The sequence below is a fragment of the Peromyscus leucopus genome, chromosome 4 (genome assembly GCF_004664715.2).
Source record: "Peromyscus leucopus breed LL Stock chromosome 4, UCI_PerLeu_2.1, whole genome shotgun sequence".
In the NCBI taxonomy this organism is placed as follows: domain Eukaryota; kingdom Metazoa; phylum Chordata; class Mammalia; order Rodentia; family Cricetidae; genus Peromyscus; species Peromyscus leucopus.
Genome location: NC_051066.1, coordinates 125,003,199 through 125,019,538, shown reverse-complemented (window position 1 = coordinate 125,019,538; position 16,340 = coordinate 125,003,199). Strand labels below are relative to the sequence as shown.

Sequence of the window (16,340 nt, the reverse complement as noted above, 5' to 3'; positions counted from 1 at the left end):
TCTAATGCTGTGACTTTTAAAAACAGTTCCTCATGCTGTAGTGACTTCCAATCATAAATGTATTTTTGTTGCCACTTTATGACTGTAATTTTGCTACAGTTATGAACTGCAATGTAAGTGTTTTTGGAGATAGAGGTTTGCCAAGGGGATCACAAGCCACAGGTTGAGAACCATTGCCCTATAGGCTTAATCCAAACATCTCATGAGCTGGCATCACACAGATGGCTGCATCCTGCCAGCCTCCATGCCTTTGACCTTGCCTTTCGATACCAAGCTGGAGCTCCTGTGGGGTCTTATCTTTCTGAAACCCAACTTGTCAGGCAGGAAACTCTTGCAATCCCCTCCTTCAACTTCCTGCTCACCTCTAAAACATGGAGTCGGCCACTCAAATGTCACCAGCTTTCCCAAGTGAGGTTCCCCAGGTCCTTGTTTCTTTCTCTCCTCCTAGTCCCTCTGCTCTTTAGACATATTGCCTAGAACCAGTGTCCCAAGAGCCAAGTCAAGGAGAGGGCTTCCTTAAAACCCAGCTCCTCCTCATGAACTTCTCCTTCCCATCATCCTGCTGGTTAGGCTATGTTTTCTGAGACCCAATACCCTTCATGTGTCCTCCATTGCCTATCCCTGAAGTGTTCTTTGGCCTCTCATGACATAAGCTCAGTGGAAAGAGGCCTCTGGCTTAGCGTCTACGAAGGGAATAACAGTCCACAGAAGTGTATGTTGCTGAAGGAGAAACCCCCACAAAATATAAGTGTGTGTATGGGTGCGTGTGTGAAATGAACTATGTAAAAAGAATGAGAGTAGACGTGAGTTTGCCAGTCATTGCAAAGTGTCCCTTGAGTAGGCAGATGGGAGGAGAAAGATAGAGCTGTGGGTGTTGCTGCATGTTGCCCTTAAGTCTGACTCAGGACAGCTGTGGTCAGTATGTCCCAACAGATGAAGACAAGGAGGAAGCTCTTCCCAATATTCTCCAGATGAATAATGATGGCCAGACTTTGGAAGGCACCACGGCTCCTGTTAGTCATTCTGGTGGCCCTTGTGGCCTTCAGCTATCAAGAAAAGAGGAAGACATTTGTAAGTGTCCACGAAGTAAATGCAATAGAAGTTTCTGTCCCAGGCACATTGAAGTATGTCACAGAAACATACAACAAAGAAAGTGATGACTTGTACAACTTCAGGATCATCCGCATCCTGAAGATTGAGAAGCAGGTGAGTACGTGGCATCCCTGTCTCTCCTCCATAGTGGGACCCAGTGCTCTGGTAAAACCCCAGGTATATGGATAGGATCTCACTAGACAGACTAGGTCAGCCTCAACCTCACAGCCTTTTGCCTCCGTCTTCCCAGTACTATAATTACAGGTATATGCTACCATTCCCAACTGAAAGTGGGTGCTTTAAGAGAAATGTACATTTGCTAAAGTGAATGAATCTGTTGTTTCCATGATAACCAACAAATTACACACCCAGGTCCAACTGTCCTGGTCGTGTGCCTTTTAAAGCAGTGCTATTGGAGCCGTCTGTGCTGTGTCCATCTGGGGCTGCCATGCTGCCGAGGTCAGTCTGTAAAGTTACAACACAGAACACATGGCCTACAGAGATTAACCTGTTTACTATCTAGCCATTCTCAGAAAACTTGTACACAGTTCTGCCTGGAACTATTAGCCTTTTCAATGCTGCCCGAAAGATAGAGAACGACAGGTTTTCTGGTAGTCTTGGTGAGATTTCAATGTCTCCTAGTAGTCTTGGTGCTATCCCAATGAGTGACTAAAAGAGGCCTGGAGTCCAGCAGGAAGGAGAGCAAGGATCCTACAATTGTGCAAGACTGGGCCCTTGCCATTGAGCATGGTGTAGAGCTGTCCCCTCATCTAGAAGCCACAATGGGGAGAAGAAGCCATCCTTCATTTCCCTTCCCTCACTACCCACAGATAACAGACCACATGGAGTTACACATCAGAGTGGAGATGCAGAGGACCACCTGCTTCAAGACAGAGACAAGCACCTGTGATGTCCAGAGAGGGGAACTTTACAAGGTACTAGGCAAGCTCATTCACACAAAGCCATTTTCCATGGGTTTTTCTGTGGTTTTAGCATAAGGGAAGGCAGACTTATTTGGAATCTATTTAAGTTTCCTTGAAAAAATCTCATGAGTGATATTTCCTATTTCAAAGAGGAAATTAGAGATGGAAAAAGCAGAGCCATCATTTGTTGGTGCTGGAGGAATCACAAGAAGAAGGAGGGGGTCCAAAGGGAGCAGTTTGGTGGCTGAACTACAGGACACCCCAGGCCAAGGGAAGCAGTTAATTATTAACCATATTTTAGCAGGAAGTGGGAAAATGCATTCTAAAATAATTTAACTGGTGTACAGTGGACTAAGAAAAACAAGTCTGTGTAGGTGGCCTGCTGAGTGACATGCTGAGTGGTCTTTGGCCCCAAAGGCACCTCAGTCCCCTGCAGAATTCATTCTGACCTGGCAGGAGGCTGGCCAGATGCTGCACAACATCATCACCACTTCTGTGTGCATAGTCAGGGTGTGTCCAACACACACTCTGGTTATGACTCCTAACAGCCCTGTAACCATCTCTTAACTTTCCCCAGATGAATTTGAGCAAGAATGGCTGTATGTCCCTCTTTGTCTGGCATCATCCTGGTTGATGTCTAAGTTTTTAATGTAATCATTAATAGCCTCACCTTTTGCTTATAACATGTTCTTGTTCAGTTCATAAACTATACGGTAAACCCAGTAATAAGGACTTGGAGGTTCTCAACACACAAATGTATCCTTTCCTGGGCTCCCTCTTCATATTAGGACATAAAATTTTATGGACATAAAATCTGAATGAATGAAAGGAAGGATAGATAGATAAAAGGAAGGAATAGGTGGGAGGATGGAATGATAAATAGGTGAATGAATGGAACTAGAAGGGTAGATTGTGAGTGGGTGTGTGGATAGATAAGTAGACAAAAGGGAGAAAGAAAGGGAGGGAGGGAGGGAGGGAGGGAGGGAGGGAGGAAAGATATTATAAAGAAGAAGAGAGGAATTGAGAGAAGAAGGGAGATGTGGATCCAGTAGAAGCCCAGGAAGAGAAAATATGATAAACACCACAGGAGTGAAAATGATGAGAAAATAGAACCAGTAACTCCCACAGTGAGTATGGGTTGGACCTTCTATTACCACTCCAAACCTGACCACAGACAGGATAGTCTCCAGAAGAATCACAACAGTGCTTTTGTCGCATAAATGAAATCACATAAAAACCAGGATTTGGGCTGAGGGGAGCAATGAGGCGGTGCTGTTTCCCTGGCCTCCTGTTTGAGGTTCTTTTCCTTCTCACCTTGCATTTTAGCTCTTTATCTTATTTTAATAGAATCTGACTATGCACCCCACTTGAACTCTCTGTAAATGTCCAGACCTCAGATTCCCAATTCCTGCCATTGCAGAGCACTGCCATGCCTGCCTCTTGTTCATCTTTTAAAATATGCATTTTGGTTTTTTGTTTGTTTGTTTTAGAAAATCCAGTGCTACTTCTCAGTGTATGCCAAACCCGAGTTTGAAAGATACAAAATTCTCAAGAAAAACTGTACCGATAGCTGAGTGTCTTGGAGCACATGCTGTGTCCACCAAGTTTCAGCTCACCCTGCAATCAACAGTAATCCTCAATTCACACAATAAAGATGGTAGCCTGTTCTCTTCAAGGTCTTCATGTTGTGACTCCATTTTTTCCCCATAAATTCTTCAGCTGTAATAACAAAATGTGGAGGCCCACTAGGGGGAACCAGTGAGGGATAAAGATGGTTTCTGAACCCATTGGTTTTTTGTTTTGGTTTTTAAAGATTCATTTATTATGTATACAGTGTTCTGTCTGCACATATCCCCGCAGGCCAGAAGAGGGCACCAGATCTCATTACAGATGGTTGTGAACCACCATGTGCTTGCTGGGAATTGAACTCGGGACCTTTGGAAGAGCAAGCAGTGCTCTTAACCTCTGAGCCATCTCTCCAGCCCCATTGTTTATACCCTCATGATAGCGGAGCTTCATTCTCAGCTTCATAGCAAGTAGGGGACTTTAGGACGTTTTTGTCTATCTGTTTGTTTATTTTTGAGATCTGGTCTCAGGTAACCTCATGCTGACCTGGAACTCACTATGTAGCCACCTTGAACTCACTATGTAGCTGAGGATGAACTTACTATCTTCCTTTCTCCGCCTCCCAATGCTGGCAAAATAGGCATAGACCATCACACTCAGCTTTATACAGTGCTGGAGGTGACGCGGGTAGACAGCGTCAAACACAAGACTTCTTGCAGATTAAACAAACACTCTACAAACTGAGCAACATTCCCAGGCCAATTATTCTGGGTTTTAAGACTAGATGGAGAAGATATGGAGAAAGACAATAAGGAGATGGAGGGATATTTACAGTGGGTAACTGAGCAGCAGAGATGTTAGCAAGTGACTCTCACTGTGGAATTCCTCAGGAGCATGACAAAGAGCCCCCCACTAAAGTATGAAACAAGAAGGAAAAACACAAAGAACTAAGAAAGACAAGAACCTTACTCCAGGTCCAGAGTTGAGATGCCCTTTGTTTCTGTAAGGAAACACTAAACTCAGATCTAGACTCCCACCACATTACACCAGCAGCCAGGACCAGAGCAGAATACATCTTGGATTCTGGAGGTTTTATCTATGAGACAAAGGAAAATATATGCCCCGTGGGAAAGAGGACATGGTCCACAATGTCATTTTATTTTCTCCATATCAACCAATGGGATTAAATCCACTAGAAGAGAAAGGAGCATAGTCAGGGAAAAGCCAGGAACACTATATCACAGGGACTGCACTTTCTGTCTTGATCTGTTTCCTACCAATAATAACACAATACTACAAATGAGGTAAATTATTTTTAATAATAGTCTAATTGTACATTAAGAAATTTAGCTCAAAAGGAAAAAACACAAACAAATTATGAAATCTCTTTAATTTGCAATCAGACATGTTTAGGAGTGAAGTATACTGATGTCTTCAACTAAATTTGAAGTACATATGAAAAAGGAGACTGTCAGGTAAATATAAGAATGGGAAAGAGATGCTTAATACCAATACAAAATACAAATTGTAGAGTGTAAGTGGTGAGCATATAGTTGTTCTTTGCAAAATTATTTCAACTTTAGATCCTAAGTTTTAAAATGTTTACCAGTGTTCTGGAAGAAAAAAAACATGAATGCATACATTAAACTACAGAGTTGGACTTTAAATAACTTGCCAGAATGTGCTTGTATTGTTTAAAATAGCTCACACTGGAGCTGAAGAAATGGCTCACAGGTTAAAAGTACATTCTGTCTTGCAAAGGACCTGAATTCTATTCCCAGGACCCATGTCAGGCAGGTCACAAACACCTGTAATTCCAGCTCCTGAGATATCCAAGGCCTGTGACCTCAGTGGGCACCTACACACACACACACACACACACACACACACACACACACACACACACACGCTAAAATAAAATAAAACATCTCACATTAGATGAAATCTATGAATAAAATTGTAGTTATTTATGACATTGTTTGCAATTTATCCTGTGCTCATTATATACAAGAAACTTACAAAATGCCAAAAACTGATATAAAACTTAAACATTCACAGGTATCATTTAAAATATGAATTAGGCTCCTTATTTAACAAGTTAGAGAATAAAAGGCAGAAGATTATATCATTTGTAGGAGGAATCAAGAGGTGAAGTTAATGTTTTCAGCCACTACATTCTAAAAGGATATTTAAATAGAGATTATTAGAGTTTCTACTTCAATTTCTTCAAGTGAAGTAATGACAAAATAACTAAACAAACAAACAAACAAACAAATGCCTCAGTATCACTAGAATCCCAGAATTTCTATTCTGACCAAGGTCTTTTCCACTTACATAGGATTTAAGTGTAGTTTTAAAACATATTTTCATTAACCCTATGGGAATTTTATACATGCATACAATTCTTTTGGTCACTCCTCTCCCTAACTCCTCCCTCTAACTCCTCCCAGATCCACCCCAAACCCTCTCAACTTCATGTTCTCATTAAGAGTGCGGCCCTTGGTAGGATCACCACATTCCAGTGATTGTCCTCACACCCATGAGTATATGACAACAGAAACATGACTGGACTCTGTAGGTTATAAAATAGACTAGTAAATTATAAAGAAAGCTATGTGGACTCATGGTTCTGGTCTAAGGTTAAATAGCACCATCTAGTGATAGCCTTCTTTTTAAAGGCCCAGACCTGAGGTAGCACAGGACATCACATGGTGAGTGCGGCAGGGAGTGGCAGAGACCTTTCTAAACTGACTGGCTCTCAAGATGATTCAGTAAGTCATTAACACAGATTTATCAGACAAGTGAGTTCATCCGCTTACATGGACAGAGACCCACTAACTTCCTAAAAGTCCCAGTGGATCCCGCCTCTTCTCATGATGTAGATGTACGTCTCCACAGGAGTTTAGGAGCACCTTCCGTGACAGCACATTAACAATGGGGACACCCCAAAACTTCAGTTCAGGAACTCAATGTCCCCAGGCTCCTTTCACACAGCTCCCCCCATTTTGTCTCAGGAGAACTATCAGCAATTCACATGTGCTCATTCCCATCTGGTAGAGAAAGATCTCATGCCAAGACTCCAGCAAAAGGCCTGGAGAGATGGCCTGGTGGTTAAGAGCACCTGCTGTTCTTCCAAAGGACCAGAGTTCAATTCCCAGCTCACAAACATCTTAACCTTTAGCTCCGGGGGTGGGGGGTGGGGTCTGACACCCTCTTCTAGCCTCCATGAACATTGGCATCCATATTTAACACAGATACAAACAGACACATAAATAAAGATTCTTTTAAATTGACAAACGCATTCAGCAAAAGTCCAGGGCTTAATACTGTTAGTAGATCCTGCTGACATCATAGAGTCTCTCTCTCTCTCTCTCTCTCTCTCTCTCTCTCTCGCTCTCTCTCTCTCTCTCTCTCTCTCTCTCTCACACACACACACACACACACACACACACACACACACACACACACACACACACTCACCACAGGAGTGGAGCAGCTGGCGGAGTCAAGGTGTTTGTCCAGTTAGGATTTGCCAAGGGTGGCTGCAAGCACTGAGATTTCCCTGCCCCCTATGAGTTGGGGTAGCTCTAGGTCAGAAAAGGCCACAGAGTGCTCAAAGGGAAATGAGCTGGCATACCCCGAAAGGGTAAGTCTACAGGACACAAGCAGAGGACCAACAAGTGTGAACTGTCATCTTGAGTGAACAGAAGACTTACCAAGGCTCCCCAAGTTGGGGGTCGATAGGAATTTATAGCATCTACTCACCCCATTAAAACTCTAGAATATTTGGGGGGCAGCTGGAATTCCTTCTTCCAAATATCTGGGATCACACTAATCTACAACTTTTATTCTTCAGCTGAGGAAAACAGGATATCCTCTTGGAGTTGTTACAACATGTGAAAGTAATGATGCTTATGATGAAGGCAGGAATCAAAACACATGTAGCCTAGAGCAGGAACTCAGTGGAAGCCATGGTAGTAATTTACTGTGAATCACATCCATACTATTGACACATTTGAGCTATTTCATCCCCCAGACAGTGACTGTCCTTTGAGAGAAAGACAGAGATGGAACATTTGGGGCCATTAGTCTTTTGGATTTTTCAGTCAATGTTTGGCTGAAATGTATTTTGGAAATAATCCTATTTTTACAAGAAGTTACAAAGGCAGCAAAGAGAAGTGCCCTGGACCCCTCCCTCTGGTTTTCTCTGATGGCAAAATTTTCATAATTAAGGAAAACAGAGCACCTAGTGGGGATCAGTACAGTGTGTGTGTGTGTGTGTTGTGTGTGTGTGTGTGTGTGTGTGTGTGTGTGTGTGTGTGTGTGATTCATGTAGATTCCTCTAAGTACCACTATAGTGGAGATATGCAGGACCATTCCTACTGGGCCAGGACTTCCATTTACTTACCCTTCATGCAGCCTGCTTACCCAGTTCTTCCTGTTTGTGGATTGAAAAGGCAAAATAGGTTGGATGGGAAAGAGAAAGTTCACTTGTTTAATAAATTTCGAAACAATGAACAAAGGAGATGTTTCAAAAGTTAAGAGCACATAGTGCTCTTGCAGAGGATCTGAGTTCAGTTCTCAGGACTCATGTCAGGCTGCCCACAACTGCCTGTGGCTCCAGATGCAGGAGGATCTGGTGCCTCTGACTTCCACAGGCATCTGAACACATATGCACATAAGGACACACATGAGTGCACATATCCAGAGAGAAGAACAGCGTTAAAAATTCAAAGCAGGACTGGAATGTAGCTCAGTAGCAGAGCACTTGCTGGTGTGCAGAAAGCCCTGTGAGCAAACTGCAACACTGTTCATAATAACACACTCAGGAGGCAGAGGCAGGCAGATCTCTGTGAGTTCAAGACCAGCCTGGTCTAGAAAGTGAGTTGCAGGACAGCCAGTACTGTTACACAGAGAAACTCTGTTTCAGAAAACCAATAAATAAATAAACAAATAAATAAATAAATAAATAAATAAATAAATAAATAATAAATAATAAAAATAGATATAATAAATGACAATAATAAGAGGGCCAGTGAGACAGCTCACAAAGATAAAATGCTTGCCATGCAAGTCTGACAGTCTGAGTTTGATTTCTGGAACCTATAACTGTCAGAAAGAAGCAAACCCTGAAAGTCCTCCTTTGACTTCCACATGAGCACTGTGGCAAGAGCACACTTGCATTCACACTCACATGTTGCACACACATACAACACAACAAATACATTTTTTAAAAAAAGAACCATGTCCATATGAAATCACATAAAATCAAAAACAAATTGAACACTAGTCTCACCATGCAACAAGAAATGAATAAGAACTTAGCTCAAACCAATACCATGGTCTCTTTCTTTCTTCTTTCTTTTTCTTTCTTTCTCTCTTTCTTTTTTGATTTTTTTGAAACAGTGTTTCCCTGTGTAACAGCCCTAATGTCCTAAAACTCACTCTGTAGACCAGTTTGGCCTCGAACTCACAGAGATCTACCTGCCTCCGCCTCCCAAGTTCTGGGATTAAAAGAGTGTGCCAGCACCGCCTGGCCAGTTTATTTCTTTAATATTTATTCATTTGTTAATTTTGAGACAGTACCTCTCTATATAGCTCTGAATGGCATCTCTAACTCATAATAACTCCTCTGACTCAACCTCTTGAATGCTGAGATTCCACTACCATGTCAATGCGTGAAGTAACTAACAATGGAAATGCAAAGTAAGTTAGGGAGAGTGAAAATAAGTCCAGAGCAGAATAGCTTATGCTGTACAAATGCACACCCTGTGGCCTCAGCAAATACCCAACAGAGACACACACATGTCTGCCTTTTACACAGATACACACATGCTTATTGACAAAAGGTATTACTAGAAACTGAAAACTATTTGGGTATGATGGTGCATGCTTGTGATACTAGCACTTAGGAGTTTGAGGCAGGAGGATCTCAAGTTCAAGGCCAACTTGGTCTACTTAGCTAAACACTACCTTAAAAATCAAAATTAAAATAAAAACTCCTAAAAAACACAGGTTTATTGTTGAGTAATGGATAAGAATGGTATGTTTAGGGAGGGGAGAGATGACTCGGTGGGTACATAGAGAAAGTGGAGGGGCATGTCGGACCTCAGAGGCCCCAATGGCATTGAATTTGAATGGCAGGGTGCTTTGGGCTCTCTCTACTAATGTGTAACCTTCCACTCATTTCCTGTGCCCCTTCTCCTCCAGGCATCTTGGTTAATCTGAGGCTCTCACTTGGGGATCTACATTTTTCTCCCCTAAGTGATTCTCAAGTTTCCTTCTGACTGAAAAAGTGGCAGATTCAGGGAGGAAGCCAAGTATCACACGATACACTCAATATGTTCTCAGCTCAAGGCTGTGCCCTCTCTTACTGAGCTATGAGTCAATGGAGGAAGGTAGCTGTAGGGAAGTAAGAATTCACCATGCCTGTGGTCTGGAGACCTAGAGGGAAAGCATTCAGCACAGTGATGGAAGTCCTACCAAAGGGCCTCCATATGTCCGCACCCCACACACACCCCAAACAACACCTGAGCACTGAGTCTCTGACCCTAGTCCCTAGAAGATGGTGTGCTACAGACATCCTCACAGCTTGTGGCTGGGGATTAAGTGCACCCTGTCGCTGTAACGGGCAAGGGCTCTGGAAGTTTCTGTCTTCCCCTGGGACACTATCCTCTACCTTTTTGTGGTGGTCTGAATGAAAATGGCCCCCATAGGCTCATAGCAAGTTGACACTACTAGGTATGGCCTTGTTAGAGGAAATGTGTCTCGGGGTGGGATCTGAGGTTTCAAATGCTCAGTCCAGGCCCAGTGTCACTTTCTCTTCCTGATGCCTGAGGATCCATATGTAGAACTCTAAGATATTTCTCCAGCACCATGTCTGCCTTTATACTGCCATGCTTCTCTCCATGACAATAATGGACTAAACCTCTGAACTGTAAGTGAGTCTCTTCACAGCAACAAAGCCCTGAGCTAAGACATCCCTGCTACTGCTGCTGCCTGCTGACCTATAGCCACTGTAAGTCACAGCCTTGCTACAAGTGCACTTAATCAACACTGGTTACTCAGCCCTGTTTAGTCATGGGACTTCAGACATGCTCACTGTGGCATGTGTGAGTCACAGTGTTGTGTGTAGTGGTAGGGTATAGCGTTCCTCATGCCCAGGCCAGAGTTAATGACCATGCCTGGGCCCAGAGATAGAAGAAGCATAAAGTTGATACAGACAGAACAGTGAGGCTCCCCAAAGCATAGCAGTCCCTGGTGACCACTGCATATCTGCGAAGTGTATGTGAGCTGCAAGTGTGGGAAAGCACAGAGGTTCACGTGTGGAAGTGTTTGTTATGTGTTTGCATGGTGACTGTAAGTGTATGAGAGCAGAGGTATGCATGCCTGTGTGTATGTGAGTGGAAAGTACATGTGTCAGTAAAGGTGCTGCTACTATGCATGTTGTTGAAGTGTCAGTGTTGTGAGAGTGAGTGAGCATGTGTGTGTGTGTAGATACACCCCCAGAGAGAAGCACAAGTCCTCTTAGAGCTCTATAAAAACCAGTACACAACACAGGCATCTGGGTGTCAGTAGGAGCTCTTCACATGGACCCTCTGTGATCCTGGCAAGAGTTGTTCCAGAGCTGGTAGTAGTTTGCCCAGGGCACAGTGTATATCAGTGATGTGCAAATCAGGCTCTGTGGAAGAAAAAGGAAGATAATCAGCTTTGGGGAAAAATAGTTTTCAAAGGTGGAAGAGAAGGCTCTAACTCCTCAGGCCCTGGAGAACCCAGAAAGGAAATGCTCCTCTGAGATGCATGGCAGGTGCCTCTGGAGCCCCAGTCAAAGGAGGACCTGGGATTCCAGGATGGGAGGATACTCTCTCCTCCCATCCCTGCACCTACACCCTGGGACAGAAAGAGGCCCCAACAAGGGACCAGCCAACATAGAAAGGGACAATAGAACTAAGAAGACACAGAGGAGACGGGGACAGTCTTCAGTGCCCCCAAAGAATGGAAGCAAGATAATAACAAAGGCCCTGAGAAGGAACAAACAATGCTTGTACCCTGGAGCTCTGTGGGGAGAAGCAGAAGCCTAGGTCCAGGGCTGTGCCTGCTTGGGTGGCCAGACTGCCCATGCCAACAGCCTTCTTCCTTCTTGGATGCACCAAGAACTGTCAGGTAACCTTACGGCTGGGCATTTGCTGGCCCTGACTCTCAGTTTGAAGATGTTCATTCCCCATCCTTGGACTTGAGGCTTTCTCAGAGGACTCCCACAACACACCTTTTTCATCTTGCTGCTTTGCAGAGGACAGGAAGCTTTCTTTGTCTCATTTTTCTTGCATTTGGTCCTGCCAATCTTCACAGTGACGAAATACTCCACTCCTGTGGTCAGCTGTAAAGGAGCAATTGCACTGCTAATTTCCACACTTGAGTGTCCAGTGTCTGACCCTCTCCAGAAGGACTAAGTGTGACCCCTCTTCCCAGAACTCATCCATCAAAACTCAGCTCCTTCCTCCCCTCCCATTGAGTGAGTCTCAATGGTAACTAGGGTCCCTAATCAGCCACAATCTTTTGCTCTGGACTTTGCTGTGGCAGCCACTTAGTGCTTCTTGTCTCCCATCCATTGTCATGATAAGACAAGCTGGGTTGCCTGGTAACAACAGACCACTGTGGTCCTCATAATGTCCTGAGCTATCTGGCCCTATTCCTTCCCAGTCTTCTCACTCCTTACTCTCCTTCCCAGCCAATCATAAAGTAGACAATTTAGCAACACATCTAAATGTTAACTAGAGGGATGGTTTAAAAGCATGTGTTGATCTTGCAGAGGACCAAAGTTTGGTTCCTAGAACCCACATGGCAGTTCATAACTACCTGCAACTCCAGTTTCTGGACATCCAATGCCCTCTTCTGGTCTCTGCAAGCACTGTGTATATGTGGTACACTTATATACATATACTTTAAGGCAGAACACTCATACATATAAAACTATAAATCTTTAAAAATGAGCTTGGGGGTCAAATTTATTTCAGACATTCACTACCCATATATTAGCTCTGAAACCTTGAGAAAGTAATATAGCAGCCTCCATTTCTTCATTTGAAAGGTACACATAATCATTCGATCTGTGGATTCTGTGGACAAAACAGAAGCACTTCCACTAATGCATAAAAACCAACCTATTGTGTAGCTATTTCCTCCCAACTGAAACATTCCCTCTGGAGTGTGGAGGCTGGCTCATAAGATTCAGCAATCAAATGAAACAAGATTGTAAGGCCTCCTACCCAAGGTCATTGCGGAGACTTTTGGGCTAGCTGAGCCACCTGCAGGAACTTCTGAGATGCTGTCATCATCCTGAGCCATCACCCTTACTGGGATAGGCTTTTTGGTGATATAGCTGCTTTTGAGTCCTCCATATTTTTTTAAGCATCCCCCACCGGTAAACTAAGCTAGACTTGGTTGGAATCATTCCTTTGGTGTGTTGTTAGCGCCCTGTCTGTAGTAAGTAGATGCTGATTCAGGTCTCCCCAGGAAAAGCCACACAATGGTAGCTTAAGAGAATTCAAATATTTAAGTTACTAAATGTTTCTGCCAACTGTGTGGACCAGCTATGACATTGGGAGAGCCAAGGACAGAGGAATGACATGAGCTAAAGGTCTTGTTTTATCTCCTAGGAGCTTTCCACTTGATACCCCCTGTGCCCGGAATCTGTTTCCTCCTGGGGAAGTGGACAGTGTAAGATGATGTGCTAGCCAGAATATGAACAGTCATAACAGTAAATATTTTGACAAGTGCTACTAGGTGGCAGCATTGCGCTAAATTGTTACTTGTTCTGACCCAGTTTGCAGGTGAAGAAGCAGTCCTGAAGGAGTCTAGATAACACCTAACCAAGATCCCACAGCTGGGAACAGCTGAAAGTTGAAAGCAGGCCCACCAGCCCACCATGCTTGTCTACAACCCACTCTTTGCCGCACTGAGGCTTTTAAAGTCACATCCGGATATTGAGATGTCTGGAAACCTGTGTCCATGATCCTCCCCTTCCCATCAGCAAGCCTGCACTGTCCATTTATCACTTAAAGTAACATCAAGGTTTTTTTCTATAACTTTTAAGAAACTATTCTTGACCAGTTAACTGTTAGTGGTAAAAGGTTGGTTTCACACATTAAATTGGTCTCAGCCATACCTAAAGGAAATTGATTCGAGTAAAAAAGTCAAATGAGAACAGCACCGTCTTGTGGTCATAGTGCATAGTAGCCAGGAATCCCTGGGAATGTCTGTGGTGAGAACAGCACCATCTTGTGGTCATAGTGGATAATAGCCAGGAATCCTCGGGAAATGTCTGTGCCAGGATTTAGGAATCCTCTGGCCTGGATATAACACTAATATCGCCACCCCACTCCCATGCCTTCCCCTCTTTCTGCTTACTCCTGTTCCATCTGCCTCCAATTATCTCATCTCCAGTAGTCTTTCCTCCTAGTGAATTATTTCTCCCCAAACCTAACTAGGATGTAACCATCGTTTCTGACTAATTTACATATTTTACTATCTGACCTTGAGGGAACATTGGATCAACAGTTTTCAAACAAATCCTCCCCTCTACCATCTTTCAAGTGATACGATTCACAAGAAATACATGTGTAAAATTGTGTGTAAAACAAAAGAGAAGCTACGGTGACACACATGTGTGATCCTAGCACTCACATTCAGTAGGGTAAGGCGGGAGGTTGAGGGTAGAGAGAAACAGGCCAGCCAGGGCTAAATGCAGAGACTCTGCCTCAGAAGGGGTGGAACTATCTGACTGAAGCCCCTTGGCTCATTCCCTGCCTCTTCCCCACTGCTATCCCCGAAGACTTGTGATTCTAGATGTCTCAAACAGAAAGTGCAGTCCTAATTGACAGTCCTGGACACTGAAAAGAAATGCTGTCAGAAATAAGGACTCTGCAGAGAGTGCTCATGTTTTGTCCAGACAAAACCATTACAGAAAGCAAAACCAGCCCCGTTGCTGCTGTCTGGTAGGCAAAATGAAATGCAGTCCCCTCCCTGGAACAATGGAGAACCTCTACAAACCAGCTTTTGGCTAAGAAGAAGGGAGTAATATTGGCTCCAGACCTCAGGGCCATCTAGATTATGTGGCTGTAGTGATGGAGGGACCTGCTTAGCCCAGAAGCGTCAAGTGCACCCACCGCATATGACGCTCCCCAAAGAGTTATGGGTACTCCAATGTCCCAGGAGCCCAGTCAGAATCCCCATATGTCTGAAAAAGCAAGATGGGGGCTGCGCTGATGTCCAGAAAACCAAGGCACAAACCTGCATCTGACTTTGAATTAGCTTCTGAACTCGAAACAAGTAGGTGTCGTTGCTTGCATTGTTGTAGAACTGGATGAAGAAATGGAGTGTAGAGTTCATGTTTTTCGTGCTTGTGGCCTTCTCCTTGAAGCCCCCCCACCTTTGGATGTAAGTCACATTGGCCATTGCAACTACAGTCACCAGCAACAGCAGCAAGGGGATCCTCAAGCCTCTGGCGTTCATCTCCACGGCTTCAGAAGGCACTTCTCTGCAGTGTTGCCAGGGTAGAAGCGCAGGGACTATCGCCTCGCTCTGCCACGGCAGTCTTACCAGCACAGGCTTTCCTGGGAGACAGCTTCACCTGCACTTAAGCCAAGGATTAAGATCTCAAGTTGGTTTTTCCACGGTGCTAAGGACACTACCCATGGAAAGCTTCCCAGGGGGCCACACACCCTGCTACCCAGCAGTGTTCCTCCCACGTGCAATGACATTCTGTTCTGTAGCAGTCCAGGTAAGGGGTTGTCTCTGCACACTGCCAAGCCAGGGGAGTCCCTACCCGTGCCCGTGTACGCAGTGTGCAAGAAATCCCAAGAGCAGACCTGTTCAGAGCTCTGCAATAAAAAGCTGCTGTGGTAGACAGAGGTCGCTATGTATGGCAGTGGGTGAATGTTTATGGAAAGTCGCATTTGAACTGAGACATGGGACTCAACCACATGGAACCTGGGAGTACATCCAACAATCTTACCAAGCCACCAACATCTCTTTGTGCTTCTTCGGTCAGGTTCCTCTTAATCACTTGCCTCCCACCTGTCACAGATTTCTCCCTGCTGTTTCCCACTCGGCTGGCAAGTTCACATAGTCTCACTTGTAATCCTGTTGTGACCCAGTAGAGCTTTGTGAGGTAACCCCAATCTCCCATGTGAAATCAGCCAGGAGCCTTCCTCAGAAATCAGCCCTGCCCAGGGCCGCCTGTGTGTAGGAGCTCATTAAAGAGCCTTGTATTTTGCTCCAGGAAAAGAATAATAGTAAGAGAATCAAAGAAACCTGGGGGCTACAGAGATGGCTCAGTTCATATCCTCAGCACCCAAATAAAAGACAGATTTGGCGGTGAACATCTGTAACCCTAGTGTTGGGGAGCAAAGACGGGTGAGTCCTAGGGGTCACCAGTCAATCAGTGGGGCCAAAACGCTAAGTTGCAGGTTCACCGAGAGACCCTGTCTCACAAAATAAGGTGGAGAGTAATGCAGTAAGACACAACAGCAGCCTTGGGCCTTCATACACCCCCAGTCCCCCACACCGCACCCCCACAATCTGAATATAATTCAGTGCTTGTATTGTCAAATATTAGCTTCTGAGTTTTACACTTATCCTACGATTATGCCATTGTTTGGGGAGGTTAAGGCCTAAGACAGATTTTACATTTTTTTTCAGCCTTTTTGCAAGGCATATTATTTCTAATTAAAACTTAAAATATTCAAAACTAAATACTAG

General features: G+C 44.2%; 2 protein-coding genes across 3 annotated transcripts; one reads left to right on the top strand and one right to left on the bottom strand.

Moving 5' to 3' along the window:
• The first annotated feature begins 900 nt into the window (after positions 1-900).
• Positions 901-3,694, top strand: Cst11 (cystatin 11). The gene is made up of 3 exons (XM_028881830.2): positions 901-1,206; positions 1,923-2,027; positions 3,506-3,694. The coding sequence occupies exons 1-3, from the start codon at positions 979-981 to the stop codon at positions 3,587-3,589; spliced, it is 417 nt and encodes a 138-aa protein (XP_028737663.1). The 5' UTR covers positions 901-978; the 3' UTR covers positions 3,590-3,694.
• Positions 3,695-11,103: 7,409 nt separating this feature from the next.
• On the bottom strand, positions 11,104-15,694 carry Cstl1 (cystatin like 1). Of its 2 annotated transcripts, none has more exons than XM_037205273.1 (4): positions 15,595-15,694; positions 14,871-15,215; positions 11,848-11,958; positions 11,104-11,262 (listed from the first exon to the last, which is right to left on the bottom strand). In XM_037205273.1, the coding sequence occupies exons 2-4, from the start codon at positions 15,090-15,092 to the stop codon at positions 11,167-11,169; spliced, it is 429 nt and encodes a 142-aa protein (XP_037061168.1). In that variant the 5' UTR covers positions 15,093-15,215; positions 15,595-15,694; the 3' UTR covers positions 11,104-11,166. The 2 variants fall into 2 exon arrangements, with proteins under 2 accessions (XP_037061168.1, XP_037061167.1); XM_037205272.1 differs by having other exon boundaries at positions 14,871-15,210.
• Between the last annotated feature and the right edge of the window lie 646 nt (positions 15,695-16,340).

What these genes read in the sequence shown, in the direction of transcription:
- Cst11 (XM_028881830.2), top strand. Translation starts at nt 979, where the DNA reads ATGATGGCCAGACTTTGGAAGGCACCACGGCTCCTGTTAGTCATTCTG. An exon ending in TCCTGAAGATTGAGAAGCAG is followed by an intron (nt 1,207 to 1,922) that starts GTGAGTACGTGG and finishes CACTACCCACAG; the next exon opens with ATAACAGACCACATGGAGTT. An exon ending in AGAGAGGGGAACTTTACAAG is followed by an intron (nt 2,028 to 3,505) that starts GTACTAGGCAAG and finishes TGTTTGTTTTAG; the next exon opens with AAAATCCAGTGCTACTTCTC.
- Cstl1 (XM_037205273.1), bottom strand. Translation starts at nt 15,092, where the DNA reads ATGAACGCCAGAGGCTTGAGGATCCCCTTGCTGCTGTTGCTGGTGACT. An exon ending in TAATTCAAAGTCAGATGCAG is followed by an intron (nt 11,959 to 14,870) that starts GTTTGTGCCTTG and finishes GCTCCTTTACAG; the next exon opens with CTGACCACAGGAGTGGAGTA. An exon ending in AAAGCAGCAAGATGAAAAAG is followed by an intron (nt 11,263 to 11,847) that starts GTGTGTTGTGGG and finishes TTTCTTCCACAG; the next exon opens with AGCCTGATTTGCACATCACT.